This window comes from Peromyscus maniculatus, chromosome 12, assembly GCF_049852395.1.
Source record: "Peromyscus maniculatus bairdii isolate BWxNUB_F1_BW_parent chromosome 12, HU_Pman_BW_mat_3.1, whole genome shotgun sequence".
In the NCBI taxonomy this organism is placed as follows: domain Eukaryota; kingdom Metazoa; phylum Chordata; class Mammalia; order Rodentia; family Cricetidae; genus Peromyscus; species Peromyscus maniculatus.
Window position 1 is genome coordinate 82027223 of NC_134863.1, and position 24559 is coordinate 82051781.

Here is a 24559-nt window from a genome sequence, read left to right on the forward strand (position 1 = left end):
CCCTGAGGACCAGGGTGTTAATGTAGCACAATAATCCTTCTTCCCCCGAGAGGCAGCCTGGCACCGGGAGACATCACTGCTTGTCTGGCATGCCCCATTGCCCATTCTAAGTCTGTGCTTCCTGCAAACTCTGCTTCAGGCAGAGTAAGTCTCTTCATTGCTCCGGCTCCTTATCTGCAAGCCTGGAATTAAAGGACTAAGGTGGATTACTCCCAGGGGCTCTAAAAGCACCCATGGCAATTACATCTGCCGCCATTATCTACTCAGCCAGGTCTTGATGGATGACTCCAAGCATGGGGTTTCTTCATGGGATGCCATGACTCAGTTTTCATAGTTTCTTTCGGGCAGACACCTTTAGGGCAGGTCTTCAGAGTCTGTCCCCAGTCCGACCATTAAGATGGTCTTTAGAGCCGGGCGGTGGTGGCGCACGCCTTTAATCCCAGCACTCGGGAGGCAGAGGCAGGCGGATCTTTGTGAGTTCGAGGCCAGCCTGGGCTACCAAGTGAGTTCCAGGAAAGGCGCAAAGCTACACAGAGAAACCCTGTCTCGAAAAAACCAAAAAAAAAAAAAAAAAAAAAAAAAGATGGTCTTTAGAGATCTCCCTCTCCAGGGTGTGTGTGTGTGTGTGTGTGTGTGTGTGTGTGTGTGTGTGTGTGTGTAAGCCATGCTTGCCTTGAACTCACTACATAGCAGAGGTTGACGTGAATTCCTGCTCTCTCTGCTTCGAATTCCCGAGTATTGGGTGACACGTGCATATCACCACACCAGGTTCATAGACCGCTGGGAACTGAACCCTGAGTTTCATGCATGCTAAGCAAGAACTCTATCCATTGAGCTCAGGCTCAGCCCCTGGCTTCTTCCACAGCACCACTGTGTCCCTGTGCTGTGTCTGTGCCCACTGAACCCTAAGTCCAGGGAGGCACAATGTTGCTTCCTGTCTGAGTACCTAAGGCGCCCGTCACATACTCAGCTAGGGCTAAATGCCAGCTAACAACCAGCGAACTCAGCAGAGAGAAGCCCAGAACTTTCACAGCCAGCGCCACCCACCCTGCAGCCCCTAGACCAGAGGAAAGTAGAGTTCATTTGGGGCAAACAAATCAAGAACAGAAGTGTGACTGCTAGGAAACTACCTGTTGAGGCAGATTATCAGACCAAACTGGGGAGTGTCCTGAAGAACTGTCCTGTTAGAGCTTCATCGCTCAGCCAAACCCACTTGCTTTTCCTTTCTTCCCGCTGGAAAATAAGACAAGCCCCTTGTGCAGAGCTGAGTGCAGCACCCTGGCAGGGACCAGCAGGAGAAGCGGCTGCTGCCTTTTCTCTGTAGTGAGTTCCACACACAGATGCTTACACCACACATGCATATACCACATACTTAGACCACGTGCACTGTATGCAACTACATACACATCTGCACAAGGCATGCCTACATATTTCCATCAACTCACATATTCACCATGCCTGTATACAGTGCATACTATCACATCATACATATTTGTCACATACAAACACATATAATCTGTATATATATGTATGACATGTATATAGCACATGTCTACCACATAATAATACAATAGCACATATATATGTTATATGTATGTATATTCCATGTGTTTATATCACACATACACATACACATAACACAGTACACATATACATGTTCTACATATGCATTATATACATTACATGCAATATTATACATATAAACACACACACACACACACACACACACACACACATACACACACATCTTCACACAGACACAAAGTATCCTGTGATCCACACATGGAGCAGTAAAACTAGGAGAGGCCAAATTGAAAATTGAAAGCAACAGCTAACATAGTCATGGGCTGACAGGGCCTTCCTCCCTCCCTCCCTGAGACCCCAGGACTCCTCCCTCCCTCCCTGAGACCCCAGGACTCCTCCCTCCCTCCCTGAGACCCCAGGACTCCTCCCCCCACCCAGCTCTCAGGATTCAGGGGACAAAAGGCATCAGCAGGGATCATTCTCCATTCACTTCAGGCGTGGTGGCTCCCATGGGCCCTGGGGTCCTGGACCTGCCTGAGAGCAGAGCCATGGTCTCTGCTGTCACCCTTCATCACCTCCTGCTCTGTCTGGTGACTAAGGAGGTAATTGAAGCTTAGAGGAGAAGCTGTCTGGTTATCTTGTGCCTTTGACCAGAAGTGGTCCTCTGTGGGGGTGGCCGGCAGGGGCAGCCTTGTGGGACGGGTGCAGGGAATTCACACGCAAGGCTGTCTCCTCTGTCGGCCTATAATCCCAAGTGTTATCAGCTCTCCTTAATGTATTGTCTCGGGACCCCTCCTTAAAGTATAATTAAAAAGTAACCCGATGTAACTGTCCATGTCTGTCTACCGGAGCAGCTCTGACCCGACAGATTCCAGGAAAGGTGGCCACAGAAGATTAAGTCTGGGCTGCCAGGCAAAGGCAGTACCAGGAGAGGAATATGGTCTCTAAAATGTGCCTTGAGAGTCTGACCTGGAAGCTGGGCGGTGGTGGCGCACGCCTTTAATCCCAGCACTCGGGAGGCAGAGCCCGGCGGATCTCTGTGAGTTCGAGGCCAGCCTGGTCTCCAAAGCGAGTTCCAGGAAAGGTGCAAAGCTACATAGAGAAACCCTGTCTCGAAAGACCAAAAAAAAAAAAGAGTCTGACCTGGCTTCGGACTTGTGGCCTTCAGCAGGGTCACTCCCGGGCTGCACAGGCCTGAGAGGAAGGAGACGACATCCCAGAGGCCCCCACCTCTATCTCCATGCTTGGTGCATGGCCTGAGCAGCTCTGCGTCTCCCACTTCTCGGAGTGAGTCGCCCTTCCTCTCCTACGCCAGCAGCTGCCGCATGTGATTAGCAGTGGTGCTGAGCATGTGTGCACAAACCCAGGTAAACTGAGGCCCTTTCAAGGCTGGGCGATGTCTCTGTAGAACCTGGCTGCACGAGCGAGTGAGTGGATGTCCTTTCTCTGGGATTCCGTCAGCAGCATCCACAATGATCTCTGTCCCTCTGGCTAGCCCAAGGTCTACCCTGCAGCCCCAGGGCTCTCTGTGGCCAGATAAGCCTTCTGACTTTCTCAGACCACCAGTACCACCTGGAAGCTGAGGGTGTAGCTCAGTGGTGAGTGCTGGGCTAGCATGTGACAAACCACTGGCTTTATGTCATAGTTCCAGAAGAGGCTATTTTTCAAGTTGTTTAGAGATGCTGCCAAGTTTCAGCCACTGCGGTCTGCGGCAGAGAGAGAGAGAGAGAGAGAGAGAGAGAGAGAGAGAGAGAGAAGCAGCTACCAGCCAGGAAGGGGTGAGTGAGCAGAATCCTGTCTACTAGTCGCCCCAAGTATCCATGAACAAGTGGCCATGTACCTGTCCACAGTAAGAACAGTAAGGAAAATGTTGGTTCTGTACATGGGAAGAGAAAGTTCTAACCATCATCTGTACATGGGTGACATGGGAAGAGAAAGTTCTAACCATCACAAGACCCCAGCACCCCCATTCCGCATACGCCCTATGGCTACCTCCCTAACAACCCTGGGCAGCGTTCTCCTTCCCAGCCTTTCCCAGCCTTGACAAGGGTGGGTCTCGTCCCTGGTCACCTAGGGACTCCCTTGTTGGAAGCTGGTCTGGTGGGACCCAGCTCCTCTCTCTGTTGTCTTCAGTGACAAAAACCACTTTCAAAACGAGTTTTTTGGACCTTCCTCTTTACCCGCCTCCCTTCCGAACACTCCAGTGTGACAGGACGGACTTCGGAGCTCAGCTAGAGAGCCCCAGAACCGGGCTGATCGCACTGTGGTCTTTTCCCAGCCTGATGGGGCCCCGCCCCACTCCCTTCCTGTCCCCCCCCTCGCCCTCCCCCCCACAGCTACTTCTGCTTCCTTCATTTTCTCTACAGCTGCGGCTGAGATATAGTAAGGCTACTGTATAGGACTTTGAAAGCCGGGCCGCGCAGGGCTTTCCAGACTCCATACAAGCCGGCTATTCTCCGCCCTGTTTTCTTTGGCTCCAGGTGAAGCAGCTCCGAATGAGTCAAACAGTATTAACTTTCAATAGGGAAGTGGTGTGGTCAACCAAAGCTGTTTGTGGCTAGATTGTGAAGATAGGTCGGGCAGGTAATGAGGAACAGCCCAGAATACGTGAGGAGGCGGAGCGAGGCCGGCAGCTCCGCTCAGCAACGCTCTGGCAATTAAGTCAACAGAATTCACACCATCTTTTTACTTTTTACTTTTTTTTTTTCAGTTGGCTGAGGAATTAACGCCGAGGTCTCTGACCGGGCAGCTTTGGGAAGTTGGGCATTAGGCTTGGACAATTGAGCACTTTGTGGGTTTATGGATTTTTTTTTCTTTCTTCTTTTTTTCTGGTGCTGCCAAAGTCATGGGAAATACAGTTTTGACGGCTTCCCCTACTTCAAGCCTCTCCATTCTGCACGGGCCTTCCTTCATGTCTCCTTGCAGCAGCCTGGGGTGGGTGGACTGACCCTCCCCCCCCTACCCCTTCTTGCTCCCCACTTGCCCCTCCCCCCGACTCCCAGTGACCACCTCTCTTCTCCATCTCCTCTTATGGACACAATCATCAGAGCAGATCTCGACCTGTCTCCTGCTGGAGGCTGGAAGACGATGCTTTGCAAGTTCAAGTGCTCCTGGGAATATCAAACCCCGCTTTCAGGGGCTCTTTAGTACCTCAGCCCTCACTGCACACACACACACACACACACACACACACACACACACACACACACACTCTGTAGATGAGAAAATCCAGGTTCCAGGAGCAGCTAAGGCAGGCAGCAGGCCTTTCCCCTGGGCACTGCAGAGGACAGCCCCGCCCTCGAGACTCTGAGTTCAACTGTTCCTACCTCTGTTTCCCTGCACTCTGCTACTTATTTATTTTGAGAATGGCTCCGTCACCCTCAGGACAGAAGCGATTCTCTGATCCTGCCCCAGCCAGTATGTCCGCAGATGGACAGGGGGGCCAGTGGCCACCAGAGCCGCATCACCAAGGAAACAGGTATTGAGTATAGGGTGTACCATTTCACCTCCCTGAAACTGAATCGCAGGCAAATGCCATCTAAGGAAGCCGCAGCCACAGTCACAGCCACATAGCCACACAGACACACAGACACACACACACACACACACACACACACACACCACAGACACACACACACAGACAGCCACAGACACACACACAGAGCCACACACACACACAGCCACAGACACACACAGCCACAGACACACACAGCCACAGCCACACAGCCACACACACACATACACACACACAGAGCCACACACACAGACACACACATACATACACATAGACACAGACACACATAGACACACACACACAGACAGACACACACACAGACACACACACAGACACACACACACAGACACACACACACACAGACACACACACACACACAGACACACAGACACACAGACACACACACAGACACACACAGACACAGACACACACACACACAGACACACATAGACACACACAGACACACACAGACACACACACACACAGACACACACACACACACACACACAGACACACACAGACACACACACACACAGACACACACACACACACACACACACAGACTATGAACTCAGAAACTCAGGCAGCCTGCACTGTTGTCTCCAGTGGTTTCACTACGTGAGAGCTGTAGAAGGAAACTCTTGGGTTTTGGAAAAGAAAATAAATTAAAACTCTGAACTGTTGATCGAAGTTGCATCATTTGTATCTCAGCGTCTTAACGAGCTTACAGATGGAGGCAAATGGCAGAGGTAAGGTCTCTAAAGCACAGGTTTACAGTGGTGGCTGATTTAAATACTGGGTTCCCCCGGCCCCCCCCCCCCCCCCCCCCCCCGCGCCCCGGGTTCTCACCAGTCTGAAAAGATAAGAGGAGGTGGAGCCTATCTTTCAGGCTGAGAAGGTTCTGCAGCTACCAGCACGTGTTGCTCTCATAGAGGACCAGAGTTTGGTTCCCAGCACCCACAGGGCAGCTCAGAGCCATTTGTAACTGCCATTCAGTACCAGGGGACCCAATGACCTCTTCTGGCCTCCAGGGCATCCGGCACGCATGTGGTACACATACATTCATGCACTCATACACAGAATATAAAACAAATATGCCTAAACAAGCCAAACCAAACCAAAACTATCTTTAAGAAGGCAATCGTTATTTTCCTTACGCTCCCTGAGTGTCTTGTGTGATAGCTGGAGAACAGTAACAGAGGTTTCCGGGGGGTGTTTGTTTGTTTGTTTTTGCGGCTCCCTCATTCACATCTACTGTATTTCCATTACTTGGCTGATCCATCACTAAGCCACACTTTGATATGCACCATCTCAAACAAGGCAAAGCCCTGAACAGCAGAGAGCTCACTTGACACTCAGAGGATCTGGTAGAATCTCTAGATGCTAGGAGCTTTGGCAGGTCACCGCCACGTGGGCGGTTAACGTTCCGCTGAGAAATGGAGCCGCACATGACACATGACACAACCTTTTTCTGGAAACGCCCTCCTGTTCGCTGAAGACGGGGAGCGTGGGCTTCCCAAGGCGGTGCCTGGAAAAGGCTTGGGTTTGTGGGGGAACTATGCTTCTGGATTCACAGTGACCACCAGGCAGAGGAGGAGAAAAGGCCCCAAGGGACTAACTTGACAGGACTCCCCCTGCCCCCATTTTAAAATAACTTGGCATTGGTACATATTTGGCACCCAGTGGAGCAGAATTCCATGTGATTCCTTGTTAAATAAACCGTTGGGGGATGAAGGAGAGGGGCCTGCCTGTGTTCTTGGCATGTGCTTTTACTGTTTAGAGGACACCCCTGTGCAGGGCTACGTGAGGCACCCTGGCGTGCATGTTTCCTCTTGTCCATGATGGGGTTTTATAACGGCCTTGTCATTGCGGGGGAGGCGGAGTCAAGCTGCTCACCTCGGAGCCTCCTTTCCCACCTGGTCTATCTCATTTAATCCTCACATCTCTTTGGAAGGTGGACATCTGGAAGACCCTTCTACAGGGGAGAAACTGAGGCACACAGCCAGGAAGTAACAGAGGTGAGACCTGAAGCCAGTCTGGTCTGGCTCCGGTTCCCTCTGCCACTCCCTGTGGAGACCTCAGACTCTGTTCTGAAATGCTGGCCATGCCCCATGGGCAAAGTCAGGCAAAGAGAAAACTGTCCCTTTGCATGTTTCTCCTCGCTTTTGTCAAATGAATGGATCAGAATTACCACAAAACCACTCACAGGTGAGTGAGAAATGAGACATAGGGGGCGGGGGGGACCCAAAAGGGGCCATAAAGCCGTCCTGCACTTAAGAAGCGACTTACTTCAAATGTTTACATTTTTGCCTCAGATGACCAGAATATGACTTACCAGCCAGAGTGAACCAAAATGAAAACAAGACCCAGCAAATGAAATGGCCTGCGTTCGACATTTCAGTGCAGGCAAGCACACTGAACTTTTTCAATAACAGTGTGGGCTTTAGTCAATACTTGCTTTAATGGAACCTGGGCATATGGAATTCCTAGGAGCACGAAATTAATGTATCGCCATTAACTTACTTCATAAGGGTCTGGGGAGTTGCAGATTAATTCCACTGTGCTACTTTAAGGGAGGCTGGGGGTGGGGGAGCCCACAGGAAAAACACTTCCTTTTGGGTACTTAGATACTTTTTAACCTTGGCTTTCACTTGTGGACGTAGATTGAGAAAGTTTGATACTTATAGCAAGTTTTCCCAGGAAAGCCTTATACACTGAACTCGATGACAAGTGAGCTGTGAAGAAGGCGCTTGGACCAGAGGGAAGGCCATTGCTTTCAGGGCTCTGATGACAGCTGAAACACACACTGATAGATTATACCTTCTTTACCCCTTTCCTAATGGCACCAGTTAATCCTGTCAGAGCCCCAAAGCAAGCTGCCTCACAAAATGTTTTCAGATGCAAAACACGTGAAAAGAAGAGGCGGATTCAAATTAGCTCCAATGAACCTAGATCCAAACTGAGGAGATGGGATATACTTATTTAATCAAAACTCTTGGGGAAAAATCCTTTCGTGTGTGTGTGTGTGTGTGTGTGTGTGTGTGTGTGTGTGTGTGTGTGAGTCTTTGAGACACCGTGTATCAGCCTTTTACTAATGGCCTTTCCCAGCTACACAGCTTACAGGAAAACCCAAGCCCTTGGGAAAACTCAAGAGTTCGTTCAAAGCGGAGAAGGGAAAGTGCTAAGGCCATGAGAAAAATCGCAGTTGCCCTTGGAAAGGGGAGAGGTAGATGAGTTACAGTGCGCTCTGACTATGGGGGCTGCCAGCCACAGACCTTCAACAGGCTGCGGGCCACTTGTCTCCCAGGGGAAATGCATAAAAGCGGAGTGTCCCAGAGGATGGGCTGCAACATCCAGATAGCAAGAGGAGGAGTGCTTTCTCTATCTCCGTCTGTCTGTCTGCCTCCGTCTGTCTGTCTGTCTGTCTTTCTGTCTCTCTCTCTCTCTCTCTCTCTCTCTCTCTCTCTCTCTCTCACACACACACACACACACACACACACACACACACACACACACACACATACACGGTGTGTGGGGGTGCACACCAGACTCTTGCTTTGTCTTCAGACTGTCGAAAGGGTTGCTAGCTGCTTCCTGTGTGTGCAGAACTTGGGTGTGGCTAGATATTACAGGCATCCTCATGTGATAAGCCCACAACAGTCAGCCTCCATCTCTGCGGCTGATACATTCTTGGATTCAGCCAACTTCAGGCTGAGAATACTTGAGGAGGAAAAGACGTGTCTATAGGAACATGTATAGGCTTCCCTTGTAACTCAGCCTAACAATTATTCACGCCATCCTGGATGGAGTATTTCAGTAACCTGGAGATGACTGACAGTCTGGAAGATTCACACAAGTTATCTACAGATAATCTGCCATTTGATAGCAGCGGATGGAGCACCCTCTGGCAGAATCTGTATCTGAGGTGTTGGTTCCTGGAACAAGTCCCCTAGGGACAGCAAGGGCAGACAGTGTGGAGGTCCTCTCATTTTCTAGAACAATGTGAGATTCTTCATCAGTTGTATTGTGCACACACTGAGAAGGGCCCAAGGTTTAGATCTTGAGTATGAGGCAGATCTCTGCTTCTGTGCTACTGGGACATAATTTGTCCTTAAGTTTTTCACAAAGTATGACATTTGGGGACAAGTTTATGGAACCATGAGGGACTTAGGAACAGTTCCCGGAATATTTTAAGGGGTCATAATATGCCAAGAAAGAATTTACTGGGCCTAAATACAAAACAAAAGCTGAAATAAAAAAATCAAAATGCATAAATGTTTAATCACATCTCAAAAAATGCAACATTAAGGCAACTTCATGAATTTTTAAATTTAGGATTCACAAATCCCTTTTTTGTTGTTTTTTTCTTCCTAGAGTTTTTGAATTTTCCAGAAGAGTCCAAGACAAAAACACAGATAATAGCTGACATCTTCTGAATGCTTACTGTGGCCCAGGAAAGGTTCTCGGGGGTCCATGGAGGTAGTGTATCATTCAGCCTCTTGGCCCTATGACACTAAATGGCCATTGTCCCTGTTGGACAGATAGCCAGGTATCAACACCCCAAAGTTAGTTAGGGCAAATACGGGAGTCTCAGCTCCTACTCATTGTTTCAAGCTGAACAGCAGAGACATGAGGGCTACAGGACATTGTTATTGTAGCTAGAGAATCTCATGACAAGGACAGAGCCCTTTCAAAAGCAGAGAGAGAGAGAGAGAGAAAGAGAGAGAGAGAGAGAGAGAGAGAGAGAGAGAGAGAGAGAGAGAGAGAGAGAGAGAGAGAGAACCAGTGTAGAAGCCATGGTTGAGGAGATGGAGGATGGTGATGTGTGGTTGGTGGCTTGGGGGTGGTGGCCTCTAAGGGGCCCCATTTGTGAGGAAGCCATATATCTATTTTGCTGACAATATTTTGTTACCCCTTTGAGTGGGAACTAATTTAGAGATTATCTCGTCTCATTGCCTAGTTCGACCCAAGAGGAAACCAAGGACTAACGTACTTAAGATAATTGCCCAAGTACACACCCACAGGTCTGATGGCGCCAGGGCCAAAGCTCAGGTCCCGGAGTTAAGGATCCCCAAATCTTTTTACACATTTTAAGATTAAGGAACGGAAGCCTCACTGTAGACAGTATTATGGCATTATTATTATTTTTTTTTAGCACTTCATACAGTCAGTTCTAACAAGGACTGCACATTAGCCTAGACCTCTGCTTCACTGGTGTGGCATTCTGAAGAGCACTACAGCTTTCAGTGATCTGATTGGAAAGACACATTCAAAGGGATGGCTTAGCTTTCATTCATTACCTGTTTCTTCTTGCTCCGTTTCCCCTGAATCAGACTGAGAAGGTGTCCTGACTGTGCCTTTGGATTCTTACTTCTACTTGGCAAGACCCTGCTTCAGGTGGCAAGTGCCACCTAAACCTTAGACTTCTGCGCAGAAGCAGGACATGGACCAAGAACTCACCAGAGTACTGTCAAGGTCGACTGTTGTCTATCTGGATAGTGTCAAGGTGGATTACTGCTGTTCCCCGAGTCAGACACATGTTCCCTTCTCAATCCTCTCATATCCCCTTTGCCCTGGGGACCCTTGGTCTGAATTTGAGAGTCAGGGAAACCTTGATGCTCACAAACTCTCCTAGGTCTAGTTTCATATTACTAAAATAATACACAGGAAGCGATTCTAAGATTCGTTGGAAACACTTAGGCTTGGTTATTATTAATGTTTTTGAGAACCGCCTCTCTAAATCTCCAGGTAAGAGAGATTAGCAGAGTGGGGGCCAAAATAGCAGGGTGAAGGCCCCCCGGAGTCCCTGTTTGCCTGAGATGCCTTCAGAGCGGGACAGCAGATAGAGTGCCCCCTTTGGCCCTCTGACATCCTTCTGCTTTACATCCAGGCTGGAAGGAAGGAAAAACTATCTTCATTTTCCTTCGTGTGCCAAGACTCTGTCTTGACCTGCTACACATGTCTGGTATTTGAGGACTCCAAAGCTGAGCGGGACTAGATCATGTTGGTGACCGGGAGGCACACTCAGTGCAAATCCCTATGGGCACAATGGCAGTCCTAAGAGCACACACTACTAAGGGCCCAAGCTTTATGTGGCACCCTTTGCTCAAGGGGGATCCCCATTAAGACACCTGCCCCGGAAGCTGCTTTGGCCACTGAATTAGTAGTTTCTGGGAGAGGTACAAATTCTCCTTGGTTTACACTCTACTGACGCCAGGTCCCCACGCAGACCTCAGTGACATGCACAGCCAGTTGTTGGCAGATGTGGCAGTGGGCAGCATCTGTGCATAGGGAAGTGCCTGGGAAGCAGGTGGGTCACTCACTACACCTACTTAAAGGAAGACTGACTCCCTCCAGTCAAAACGGAAAAGACAGCTGAAAAGCCACAGGGCGCCTCCGATCTCCAGGAAGACCATGCCTAGTCACACCCACATTGATAAGCTCTCCTTATCAAAGATACAGGAATCACAATACAATGAGGCTCAGATACTCTACCACCATTCTCAGAAGCAGACATTGGGTGTCCATGGAGCCCAACAGCTGGATTCCTCAGCCTCTATTCTGGTTGGCTCCATGGGTGACCTTGGATGCATTTCTTAATTCACTTTTGCTTCAACTGCCTTGCCTGTTTCTTCTAAGATTTTATAAGTGAATATGCCTGCTGCACTTTGAATGGGGATGGGCAAATGATGCTTACTGCACAATGTCGGTCATCACAGTTACTGGCTCTTCTTACAAAGAGAAAAGAATGTTTTGAAAAAGATCTACATTGTTTTGAATCATAAGAAAAAGCCATAAACACTCATATGACACTGTTCTAACAATCTTGATTTTAAGCCCATTATCACCATAAGCTTACAGATGTCCTTCATACATTTTGCTTTTTCACTTGAAAATACTGGTCAAATATCAAGAGTCCACTTAACCTATATGTATGTATACATATGCGTGTTAAGTATTTTTGTTATTTCCCTTCAAAATCAGAGAAGAAATTCATATTCACGAGGTCGGGAACAGTTCAGCTAGTAAGGTGTTGGTTGCCCAAGTATCAGGAACTGAATTTGGATCCCAGCTAGCCTGGGCAGCGCAAACCCGCTATCCCAGCCTGGTGAGTAGAGACAGAAGAACTGGACAGACTCCCTTGCAGCCAGTCTAGCCAGAATTTTAAGTTCAGTAAGCTCAGGAGGCTCTGGATTCAGTGAGAGACCCTGACTCAAACAAAAGGGTGGATGGAGAGCAGTGGAGGAAGACACATGACGTCGACCTCTGGCCTCCATGTGGGAGCACACGTGGGCACATGTACACAAACATGCATATCCCACCTCTCTCTCTCTCTCTCTCTCTCTCTCTCTCTCTCTCTCTCTCTCTCTCTCTCTCTCTCTCTCACACACACACACACACACACACACACACACACACACACACACACACAAGCATGCACACACACTTATAGCCACATGACGACGTCAACAAAGTTCTCTAAAAAGCAGTTGGTTGACAAAGAGGCCCTTCAGTTGACCCAACCTCAGGGTGACTTCCTCTAGGAGAGGTCAGTGGGTGAGACCGGCCTCCTGCTGATTTCAGGGATGGCTCCACCTTGCTCTCAGCACTGAGTCTCAGAGCTCCAATGGGGACTGCTAAGGGCAGCCCGACAGCTGGGCAGAAGCTGCCCCAGACACAGCCTTTGCTTCTCGACCTTTTTGAATTGTAAAGTCTTTTTCCACATATCACAGGGACCTGGCCCAATAATAAAGACTGCTCCAGCCTCATCTCCAGGATGGACCCAGTACCTCAGACCTCTGACCTCCACTCTCCTAACTGCCTCAGCAAAATGTCTCCTGTCACACCAAACCAAGACATGCATTTAAATCACAGCGTGGACTATGTATGTAGAGAACGTTGTCTTGAAACACATATTCTCATATCTCAGCGTTCCCGCAGTTTCCTGAATTACAGACACAGGAATCGGTTGAAAGCTAGAGTTTTCCATTAAGTTCCTAGAAATATCGAAGCTATAGAAAACAACTCTTAAAACTCCCTTTGTGAAAAATTCTTTTCTGGGGCAGGGAGAGCTGGGGGGGGGGGTGTTCAGTCGGTAAAGCGCATGCCACTCCAGCGTGGAGACGCACGTTCCCATCCATCCTGCCCACGTAAATAGCCGGGTGAGGCGGCATGCATGCCGTGGTAACCCCAGTGCTGGAGGATGGAGACCTACAGACCCCTGAAGCTTACGGGCCAGCTCACGTAGCTGAGTAGATGAGCTCCAGGCTCAAGGGGAGCCCTTGTCTCAAACAGCAAGGCAGAGAGCAGAAGAGGATGGTGGCTGGTGTTGACCTCTGACCTCTACACACACATACCACTACCATCATCCCTTTCGAGTATCTTCTCTTCTTAAACTATCCTTCAGCATGTTAACAAGCCATTAAATGCTCGACTTACTCACTGAAAACAAACACCTGCTGGCACTCTTGCTCCCCGGGGAATTCAATTCCACTATGCTCACTAATGTCTGTATGGGCTGGAGATGCAGACGCATCCCATGGAAATGTGTGAAGAGCAAGCTTTGACTTACTCGGGTTACTGGAAAATGACCACCTGAACTAAAAAAGGCTGGGGGGGGTTCTCTCTCTGGGGACACAGTCTGCTACAGTTTTAGTCCGACCATGTCAGCACTGAGGCTAGTTACCATAGGCACCTGCTTGACAGAGCTGAGTCCCACGGGAGAAATCATAAATGCCAGCCCCACATTTCCCATACAGGATTCCAAAGCCAGGAGAAAGGGCTCCTAGGACATGCAGTGCAGACAGCATGGCGTGGATGGAACTGACGGACTAATGGACGGACAAACGGACAGATGTGTGGGAAGGTAACAGTCCAAGATCTGACAGTGAGAAATCTTCCTTCTCCCTAGGGCTTCATCCTATTTAAACCTAGACAGGTTGCTTCCTGTCTCTGGGGCTGATTTTCCTTTCCTCAGAAGGACAAGAAGGTTCTTTCTCTCTGAGTCTTTAATTTCCTGAGTTGAGAGAACTTTGCAACATCAGTCAGCTTGGCCCATGCCAGGCTTCTTGGGCTAGACTCATCTAGAGTTCATGATCCATCCATTAATGAGGGGTTGGACGGAACTTCTTAATCTAGAGTGTCTGCATCAGTCAGGGTCCTCACTTCCCATTGCACCAAAAAGTGATGGTGAGCAGAACACCACCAGAAATAGTCAAGATGCTAAGAAGACAGAGTATGAGATGTGATGGCACAAGCCTTTTAACCCCAGCACTCAAGGGGACAGTCAGGAGTTCAAAGCCAGCCTGGTTTATGTAGCAAGTTCTAGGCTGACCAGGACTAGACACAGCAAGACACAGCAAGAGCCTGTCTCAACTCAAAAGACTAAATAAACAAATAAACAAATAGGGAGAGAATAGTAAAATTAACCACTAATGGCCCACCCTTGCTTTTGGAGTTGGCCTGCATTTGGCTTTTGTTCTAGAAGCTTCTTGCGAAATGGAAGACTGTCTGCCTGGGGCTACAACAGCTCTTTATGACACACTTAGCCCTACGTCTCCCTTTCACTCTTCCCTTGACATCGAATCCCCCCTGAGAAGAAAGGCTGGGTACAGAGGGGGCCTCTAGGGCTCTTCTCCCAGTGACTGTCCTCATAACTTATAAAATAGCAGGGATGGAGAACACCCCTTCTGAGCACTTGATCCTCAGGGCGGGCAGCTGTACCCAGATGAGGGCCATTTCCGTTCTCCCTGCCGTGTGTTTTTCGGGTTCTGCATGCACGGAATTTCTACGACTGCAGGAAAGGAGACCATAGCCACGGTGACCGCTGGAGAGCCATAGAGAGTCATATGCCCAAGGGCGGCTACTACCTCAGAGCCCGGAGGACCTGCCGCTTTAACAAGGTTGCCTGTTGAGGATCACACCCCAGGGGCCTGCCTCAGATGCCCAATGGAACCACCATATTGGAAAGGTCACCTGGAGCGGACAAGGCAAGGAAGCACCGCTGGGCATCCCCGACATTCCCTAAGCTCATGCCCTGTGCCAGGCACATGGCGCCATCTCTAGTGAAGTCTTGTGAAGATGCCATCGTTGTTACATACGTTGTACGTATGAAGATGACACTGGAATTCCAGGAGGTTCTGAAACTTCCTGAAGGCTGCAGAATTCCAGGGGTCACGCTCTTAAGGGTTCCATTCTCAGCACCTAACCTCTTTCACCATAGCTTCTGGGATCAGGACGGACCCCACTTTTCAACACCCCAAACTCTGAGGGTATCATTTCCCAGGGACCCTTGGCATGGGCTGGAGACAAGCCGGTGTCCATCCAGGGCTCATCTGCCTACAGTCTTGGAACTCTAGTCCAACCTCAGCTCCTGGGCCAGGGCGTGGTCCTGGAAGACTGTCACTTCTGTGTTTACTCAAGGGTAGTCATTAAGTCACTGTGAAGTCGTCTTTCCTTCAGACTAAACAACCCTACTTCCTTTTTAAACACTTTGCTCACAGGAGCTCTCCTCCGAGACCATCTTTCTGTATTTACTGATTCCTCCAGCTCTCTTCTCCCAGCCCAGTCTCTATTTTCAACAATTCTAGAATAAGACCTGTGCTGGGGAAGAAGAAAGGAATGTTTTCATCTCTGGCCTTAACAAACTAAAGCATGGATGGTCAGCCGCCTCTTCCAGTCCACTCTGGCCGCCAGGTCTGTTGTTACATCCTGTGTGTGGCCAGTCTTCTCTTCGCTGTTCATTTCTCATCACACTGAACTTGGCTGTATACTTGAGGGTCTATTCCTTGGCCCCACAAAGCCTCAAGCTGTTCTGAACTCATTTGAACTGGCCTAACTTCCCTTTGAGGTCCAAGACCAAGCTTTAGAAAGCCCAGGACACAGCAACAACCTTTGAGAAGTGAGAGGTTGACAAGGACAACCCTCCTGTCTGCAGGGGCCTGGTATCCCTTTGGGAGAGACACTGAAGCCGCAGATAGGTTCGTAAGACCCGGTGGGTCTCCGAGTACACCAGCCCAGAGAGTTACCAGCCCCAAGGGGGCCCACTTACTTCGGGGTTCTCGTGGGCCGTCCACTGTGATTTTGATGGCTCTGTGGTAGGTGGCGACTTGTGGGGGATTGGTAAAGACGGTGATGGTCAGAGTGAAGCTCTTGCCTGGAAAGACACAAAACAGGACAGGACAGTGTGAGAGCTGGCCTGAGCATCCACCCTTTGCGTTAATCTAGGCTCTCCAGCCCCCAAAGTGGGAGGTGAGGCAGGAGGATTTGTTCTCCTGGTAGTCCTGTCGGTCTGGCTTTGTCTCCAATCTGGAATGGACACGGTGGGTTCACTAGGTGTGACACATTACATAGTTATGTGGCTTTAATTCGATCATTAATTAACAACAGGATCAGGAGAGATCAGCATTTACGCCCACAGCAGGACTTTGGGAATTGCCAGCTGGGATTCATAGCCACCCACTCCCACCCTTTGTCCTCCCATCTCCACTGTCTTCTCTGGATAGTTATAAAATCCAGGCCGAGGAGGAGGAGGAGGAGGAGGAGGAGGAGGAGGTCGAGCAGCAGCAGCTACCCTCATATTCCCCTTCTCTCTCTGTACTTCTGAGGATCAGCAAAGACTGACTTTCTAGAGCTAGGCTGAGGGTAGCTCAGAGGGTACAGTGGTTGTCTAGCAAGCAGGAAGCCCTGGGTTCTAGGCCAGCATTGCATACACTGGGCACGATGCTGCAAATCTGTAATCCCAGCACTCAGGTAACCGAGGCAGGAGGATCAGAAGTTCACAGTGTCCCTCGGCTACACAGTAAGTTTGAAGTTAGCTTGGCCTATGTGAGACCCTGTCTAAAAACAAATGAACAAACAAACAAATCAACCAAGATTGAATTCCTAAGTGTGAAAACATGCTTTAATTAGAAAATAGTCTCTGAAATATTGTAAGTTGATGGTTGACATTAAACACTATTCATAAATACCAGATGACGAGGTGTTACACCAACACTAATCGGGTAGGGCAGAGCAAGGGTATGCAGCCAGCAAACTGAGGTTCAAATGCATTGTTCATACTAAAGTGTGCCTGGCTGCCGGGCCGGTGGTGGTGCATGCCTTTAATCACAGCATTTGGGAGGCAGAGGCAGGTGGATCTCTGTGAGTTCGAGGCCCGCCTGGGCTACAAAGTGAGTTCCAGAAAAGGCACAAAGCTACACAGAGAAACCCTGTCTCACAAAAAGAAAGAGAGAGAGAGAGAGAGAGAGAGAGAGAGAGAGAGAGAGAGAGAGAGAGAGAGAGAGAGAGAGAGAAAGAAACCAAACAAAAAAAAAAACAACCCAAAAATAGAAAAAAAATACAAAAGTGTGTCTGGCTCTGTCTGTAATACTTTAATACTGTAATAATGTCTCTGTGAAAGGTCAGCTCAGAGTTCAATCAAATATATTACTTTTTGGCCTCATGGCTTCAGGGAATGGATTCTGGGTTTGAATTCTCATGCTTTACCCTGACAAGCCACAATAGCTAGACTTCTCTGTTGCTCAGTGTTCTTGCCTGAAAAATGGGTACAGGCAATTTCCCAAATGTATACAGTTTTGGACTGAGGGAAGAATAAGTGAGGTGAAGCATTACAACAGTGTCTGTCCATAGTGTCCAAAGGCTCTATGTCCATGTGTCCCCTGTACTTCTCAGAACCCTGTATGGAATCCTGGTATTTGGCTGAGAGTGATATTGAGTCTTCTACCTGCATATTAGTTCTTCAGTTAATACAGTTTCTCCTCTTACTCACACAGTATCAATGGAATGCAAACAGAAGGGAGACCAACCATGCCCATTGGCTCCGAAAGGCATTGGCTACTTTAAAACCCAGCTGACCTGCCTACCCTCCTTAGAAGGAACATTACTGTTTCCAGCTGGACATGCGTGTTAATACGGGTGAAGGCCACTGAGAAATTCCCCAGGATACATCCTAAGGCCATCGAGAATTGAATGTCCCCGAGAATACAATCTATGACCACAGTAAGCGGCACTCCTAATCCTAAAAAGTGTTCCCTAATAATCCTGGAGCGTCTGTCTGTAATCTGTCTGCTGAAGTCTGTGCCAAAAAGGACAACAGGGCGGGGAAGGCTAGCCATGGAGTCCATTTTGCACCATGAGTGGCCCAAGGGAGCAGACAGGGGCGGTTTTTAGGAATTGGGGTTTTATGGCGCATGAGGCTTTGTACCTCAATTCCTCCTGTCTCTTCAGCCGGCCTCCTCCCCACAGAGAACGCTGCCAGGCTCTGGGGATTTGTCATCGTCAGAGAGCTGCAGACAGCATCAGGGGATATCACAAGGGGTTCTCTGCTTTAGCATCTAGCTGACTTGGAGGGACAGTCAACAGAAGCCCAGTGTGGACATGCTGAGAATGGTGTGCTGATGTGGAGGCCTGAGGGAGCTGCCCATCATTCTCCATCATCTTCAGCTGTATCCACGGTCACAGGGCCTGCTGCTTGCTGTAAGGCAGGCATCTGGCCAAGCTCACAGTGGGCCATCGTTTCTCAGTAAGAACCCACTCTGGGCTACCCCTTGTATCATCAACATGGAATCCTAGAGTCAGCTTCCAGAGTCTTCTCCCTAGAATCTTGAGGCCCAGGAGCTCAGCTCTTGATAGGGCCTTGGGTCTGTGGACCAACTACTACTTCGCCAGCCCCCCAGATTCACTTGCTTAGGTCTTCCCATCCTCAAAGCCCAGCCAGTTCCTGCTGGCCTGCTTCTCGGGTGACCTTCCCTGAGGCTGAGTGTGCTGGAGACCATTTCAGGGAGGTCTCACACACCACTCTTCCCCTTGATTAACAGAGATGTTTGCTTTGACAGCATCTATGACTGTCCAAATGTAAACTGCCTGAGGGCAGGGACCACTTCCCCAAAGCCTATTATTATCCTGCAGAAGTGTGAAAGGAGGAGGAGAGCAGCTGGTCGCTCAGGGGCAGCAGAAGACAGTGGAGTGAGAGGTATAAAAAGGAAAAGTAACTTGAAGTGGTGACACAGCTTAGCGTGTGTGTGTGTGTGTGTGTGTGTGTGTGCGTGCGTGCGTGCGTGCGCGCGCGCGTGTGTGTGTGTGTCTGTCTGTCTGTCTGTGTCTGTGTGTGTGTGTCTGTCTGTCTGTGTCTCTGTGTGTGTGTGTCTGTCTGTGTCTGTGTGTCTGTGTGTGTCTCTATGTGTGTGTGTGTCTGTGTGTGTGTCTGTCTGTCTGTGTGTGTCTGTGTCTGTGTGTGTGTCTGTCTGTGTGTGTGTGTCTGTGTGTGTCTCTGTGTGTGTGTGTATGTGTGTGTGTGTCTGTGTGTCTGTGTATCTGTGTGTGTTTGTGTGTCTCTGTGTGTGTGTGTGCTGTGGAGAGTGGACCGGATAATGAGATCTGGTGCCTCTGGCTAGAGAGTTAGAAGATTTGGATTCTTCCACGTTTTTGCCTCCCTTGGTCCCAGTTCAAGGGATATTTGTGGTATGACTCATAGCTCTCTGACACTGTCTTCTGAGCCTGAGGCAGTGGGATGCCTGCATTGGAGCTTGTCGCTCCACGACCGCTTTCTTCCCAGTTCGAGGCTGTGGGATGCCTGTAGCATCTAAAGTTCTCTGATAGTGGCTTCTGAGCCATGGGTTCAGCCACGGTTGCCTGAAGTGTGTATTGCGGCTCCCTGATGAGGTCATCTGAGCCTGTGACTATCCAGCATGGTGTCCCATGAACAGACCCATGTGGTCCGTGTCCTCGGTTGCTTACAGCTTCCGAGCTGCAAAGACCTCAAAGGAACATGGAGTTGAAGCAACCTTGGGGCTGATGCAATACAGTACTGCGGCTTAATGCACTCAGATCCCGTCTCTCGTTGTTCTGGAGCCACAAGGCCAAGATGGAGGTGTCTGTGGGACTGCTCCCTGTACTCGGGGGGGGGGGGGGGGGGTGGCCAGCTCCTTCCTTCTCCTCCTGACTTCCTTAGATTGCCAACAGCATCGGCCTGTAGGAATGTGTACTCTCAGCACTCCATTCTCTGCCTCCATCTCCGAATGGTACCTTCCTATATATAGTATAGCCCTTGATTCTCCCCCATCCTTAGAAGGCCGTCAGGCTAAGACTTTGAAAGGTGAAGTTGTGTTCTCAAAACCACTCAGTCTGGGTTGGCAAGATGGCTCAGTGGGTATTTGTTGCCAAGCTGGACAACCTGAGTTTCATTCTTGGGATCCACACAATGGAAGGAGAGAACTGACTCTCACAAGTTATTCTCTAACCTCCATAAATATGCCATAACACACACACACACACACACACACACACACACACACACACACACACACAAATACATATAATAACCAAAAAAATAAATCAACTAACTTAAACACAGAGAAATGAATTCTAAGCTTTACAGTCAACACCCTCTGTGTTTCTGTCACTGGTGTCAAAAGTGTCCACCTGTGCCAAAATCAAACTCAGTAGCCTTCATTCACTCCCCACCCGCCCCCAACCCCCCCCCCCCCCCCCCCCCCCCCCCCCCCCGCCTTCATCCCCCAAAGTGAAACTTGCCCCTGTGATTCTAATGCGCAAACTGTTTTAGGCAGCTGCCTATGAACCTGGGTCGGGGCTCAGTGGCAGTCTCCTGGAGGGGACTGGGACTTTTTGAAGGTGAAAGCTTGTGAGAAATCCCAGTTAACCAGAGTAGTTGACTTAAGAGAGGAACTGAGCTGCAGTGGAGGCTGGCAAGGTCACTGCTCATCTCCGTGGTTCTTACTACTTTATGCCCATCATTTTTTGGGCAGACACAAGGAGTTTCTACTTCGTGATGGCTCCCAGCTAGGGAGATTTCACATCAGCAATGGGATTCACCTGGGAGGAGATGAACTTGTGTTTATCCTCGCAATGGGCTCTGGGTACAGCCAAGGTGTGAGGCCACAGGTCAACTGTGGGTGTCGCTCCTCAAATACTGCCCATCTTGTTATTCAGACAGGGTTTCTCACTGACCTGGAACTTGTGGGTTCACCTCGGCCAGCTGACCAGTGAGTCCTAGGGATGTGCCTGTCTCCACATCCTCCCCGGGATGGAACTCAGGTCCTCATGCATGTGAAGCAGACATTTCACCCCCTGAAATCTCCCCAGTCCTGGTGAGAGCTTTGAGTACAACAAGGACATCTGCTTATTATCTGTAGACCGTGGTGACTTTTTTCTCACAGGTGAGTGTGACATTTTTCCCCTGGGTGAAAACCAGAGCTCCGTTCCTTTGGATTTCTTCCAGCTGGGCTTGGCACGTCATTGACAGTGGCCCCCAGGTAGCCGGAGGCACATCTGAGGGTGCTCTGAATTGCAGGAACCATGCATGTGCTCTGCTCTCCACCCACCCACCCAGGCCCATGATTGCTCAGACAAGGCCCTGCTTGGCGGGCACCTGTAGACGTGGGAGCTGCAGCCTCAAGCACACATGTGTTATTAGCCAAATTCCCTTATTAAAATGACCTATGGGCTTGGTATTTTAAGTGCGTGGGCGTGGAGAGTGAAAGACTTTCAAGTGTTTTTCTCAGCAAGCTGCAGCCAGAAGAGGAAGGACTTAGAGAGGACCAGGGCAGCAACATAACACTGGCTTTCCTGGGCTCTTCAGGACCAAGGGGGGGCAAGGGGGAGGGAGGCCTTAGCTCATGTTCCAGTGTGCTGCCTTCCCAGAAGCCCTTAAGGGCCAGGACACAGATAACCCGGGGCTGATCTCAGGCACTGCTTGGAGGCAGAGGCTTTTGGCACTAGAGGGACAAGCTATAAGTCACAGATGCCCTGGATGTGAGTCACATGGCCAGTGGGAGGTGCTAGGGAGAGAGGGGAGCATTAAAATCTTGACTCTGCTCCTGGTACTGGATGCAACAGGGCTTCAGCTCCTGTGTCTGGCTATGACCAGGGAGGGCAGCTGGGTGATAAAGAGTCACACGAGGGCTGAGTGACGGAGAGGAAGGACCAACAAGAAAGAAAGGCCGAGAGAAGCAGCAGCTGCAGTCTGGACTCTTCGCACTCCAAGCATCAAGAGACAAAGCGCGCTCATAAGGCTCCAGGAAACACCCAGGGAGAGGCCTGAGTGTGGCCGCTCGGCCAGGCGGTGGACCTGTGTTCGAATCACACTTGTTGCCTGTGCGACCGTGGGCGAGTTTCTTAGCCTCTCAGGGCCCCCGTTTTTTCTCTTCTGCAAAACAGAAGGTAGTAACAGCCCCTGTCTCAGAGTCTTCTCATGTAGGCTAAAGGAAATAGGGAACACGTGGGCCGGGCACCCAGCAAAGTCTTGGTAGAAATGTCAAAGACGTGACAACCTGATGTCCACAAAGACATCGGGGCCCCAGAGATCCTGTGAGCAGGGGTTGGGATGAGACGGTCACAGACACCTGATTGCGGGTACGGCTTTGTGGAAACGGAGGAATGTTCAACAGGTGGCGGACTTGGTACGCGGACTGACTTCAAGTTCACGGCTGCGTCACCGGCTGGCAACCTTTCGGAAGGCACGACTGTGAGTGGCTGATCCGCTACAGAAACAAGCCAAGGCAGCACCATGTGGCGTCTCCCTCGACGCCAGTCTGTCCATCCATGGGGCAGAACAAAATACGAACAGCTTTATTTAGTCAGAAAGGTCACGGGGTGAGCCTTCCTGGACACTCGCTGCTGTGGTGTGGCATGCTTTCCAAGGCCAGGAAGTTCCAGGGCCTCAGGGAAGGGCTCGCTGGTGAACAGGGACAGTTCTGAGGTCTAAGAAAGCCTTGGCTGGACTCTTTCTCTCTGTGCAGCCCGAGACACATTGTGCTTCTCCTCACATCTAGCGAATGACTGGACCACAGGGTCAAGACACTATCAAGTTGTGTTCCGCCTTCCGCAGGAGGGCTGAGGCCGGAAGTGGAGAGTGAGCAAGACTATATCGCTGGCTAGAGAGCACGACCTGCCAGGTCCTAACCACCATACATTCCAGCCGGACCCTCTCCCCACCCCCAAGCCAGCTGGAGTCAGGGTGGCCCTCTGTCTCTTGTGGGAGCACGCCGCCCTTTCTTGGTCTGTGGGCGACTGGCCTCCTCCACTGTTCCTCAGTGGTTCTCTAACTCATTCTCCTTGGTGTAGGTTGGGACGCGTGAGTCATCTTCTCCTTTTGGGGACTGTTTCTGGGGATGTGAAACTTGCCCTTTGTCACGAAAAGGAAGATCACACATGCAAAGGATCTTCTGCCCGGGGATGCAGGGTGGCCATTTTCCTCAAGCAGTAGCCATAACACCCCATCCACATGTGTAGGGGGCTGGCTTTCTCTACTTAAAGCACCCAAGAACATGTGAAAGGAAACATTTAAAAAAAAAAAACAAAAAAAAAAACTTTGCATTTGAAGAATCAAGGCAGCCAGGGAGGTCCTCACAAATTCAGGAAATCCCCGAAGATTCTCAAAGGTTGCAGGGAGAGTTCCCCTTGGACGACAGATTATGCCGTATCTAATTCCGGCCACAAATGACTGAGCATTGAAATGGATGCATCCAGGCTAGCGAGACGAGACGGCTCAGTGAGTGAAGGCCTGCTGCTAAGCCCAGCCACCTGAGTTCAATCCCTGGAACCCACACATTGTCCTCTAGCCTCCATAAATATGTACATGAACACAAGCATGCACGCGCGCGCGCGCGCGCACACACACATGTGCACATACACATGCACACCGATGGGGGACATTTTTTTTTTAAGGAAACAAATGCTCCCTTAGATTCTGGGGAAGACTTCCATGTTAGCAATGCCATCCCTGTGGGCCCGAAGCATTTTACCTCTGACTTTCCCACCGAGGTTCCGAACAGCCAACACTCAGGCCTGTCTCCCTTCCTCTTTCTTTTTCCACTGTGGTGTGTTGACAACAGAGCTGCACAATTAATTCATTTAGGGACTTGTGAGCAGGGCACAAATCATGAGACTTGTGTGGGGTCCCCTGGCTCCTCCAAGCTGCACTGGAAGATGTCTGTGTGTATATCTTATCTTGTGCAAAGCGCTCCTGTGTCCAGCTGGCCGGATTCAGCCCCATCTGTCTCCATGCAGGCAGAATGCAGGTCAGAGTTCCCTACTCCTGGCACAAGTTCAAGCCTCCAGAGCCTAACTGAAAGCGTGAAATACAGAACTCAGTTTTCCATAGAAATAACCTTTGCCTGGTTACATGGAGTGACCAGACACTTGAGAAAGGGCCATCTACTCGGAGAATCGGAACGCCACATCTTACTCTGAAGTTCTCTGGAAGTGAGTCAGTAGAGTTCAGGGGCTTGAATCATATCTGTGTTTTCTGTTCCAGTGTTATTTTAAAAAAAGGGGGGGGGGCGCTGATGGGATGGGGAGGTGGCTCAGAAGGTGAGCCGCCATGCGGCACCAGCGTGAAGACCTGAGTTCGGATCTCCAGCACTCACGCAAAAAGCCAGTGGGCAACAGGCACCTGTAACCCATTCCTGGGGGTTGATACAAGTGGATTTTAGGACCTTGCCAGGTGAACCAGTGCTCTGGGTTCAGGGAGAGACCTTGGCTCAAAAATGTAAGTGGTAGAGA

General features: G+C 49.9%; 1 protein-coding gene across 2 annotated transcripts in view; it reads right to left on the reverse strand.

Annotated features, from left to right (window-relative positions):
- The window catches only part of Runx1 (RUNX family transcription factor 1), a 232489-nt gene that overhangs the window by 48903 nt on the left and 159027 nt on the right, over positions 1 to 24559 (reverse strand). For both annotated transcript variants that reach the window (XM_042259562.2, XM_006981378.4), the window contains exon 5: positions 16089 to 16193. In XM_042259562.2, the coding sequence (XP_042115496.2) occupies positions 16089 to 16193 (105 nt within the window). The remainder of the gene's footprint in view (positions 1 to 16088; positions 16194 to 24559) is intronic.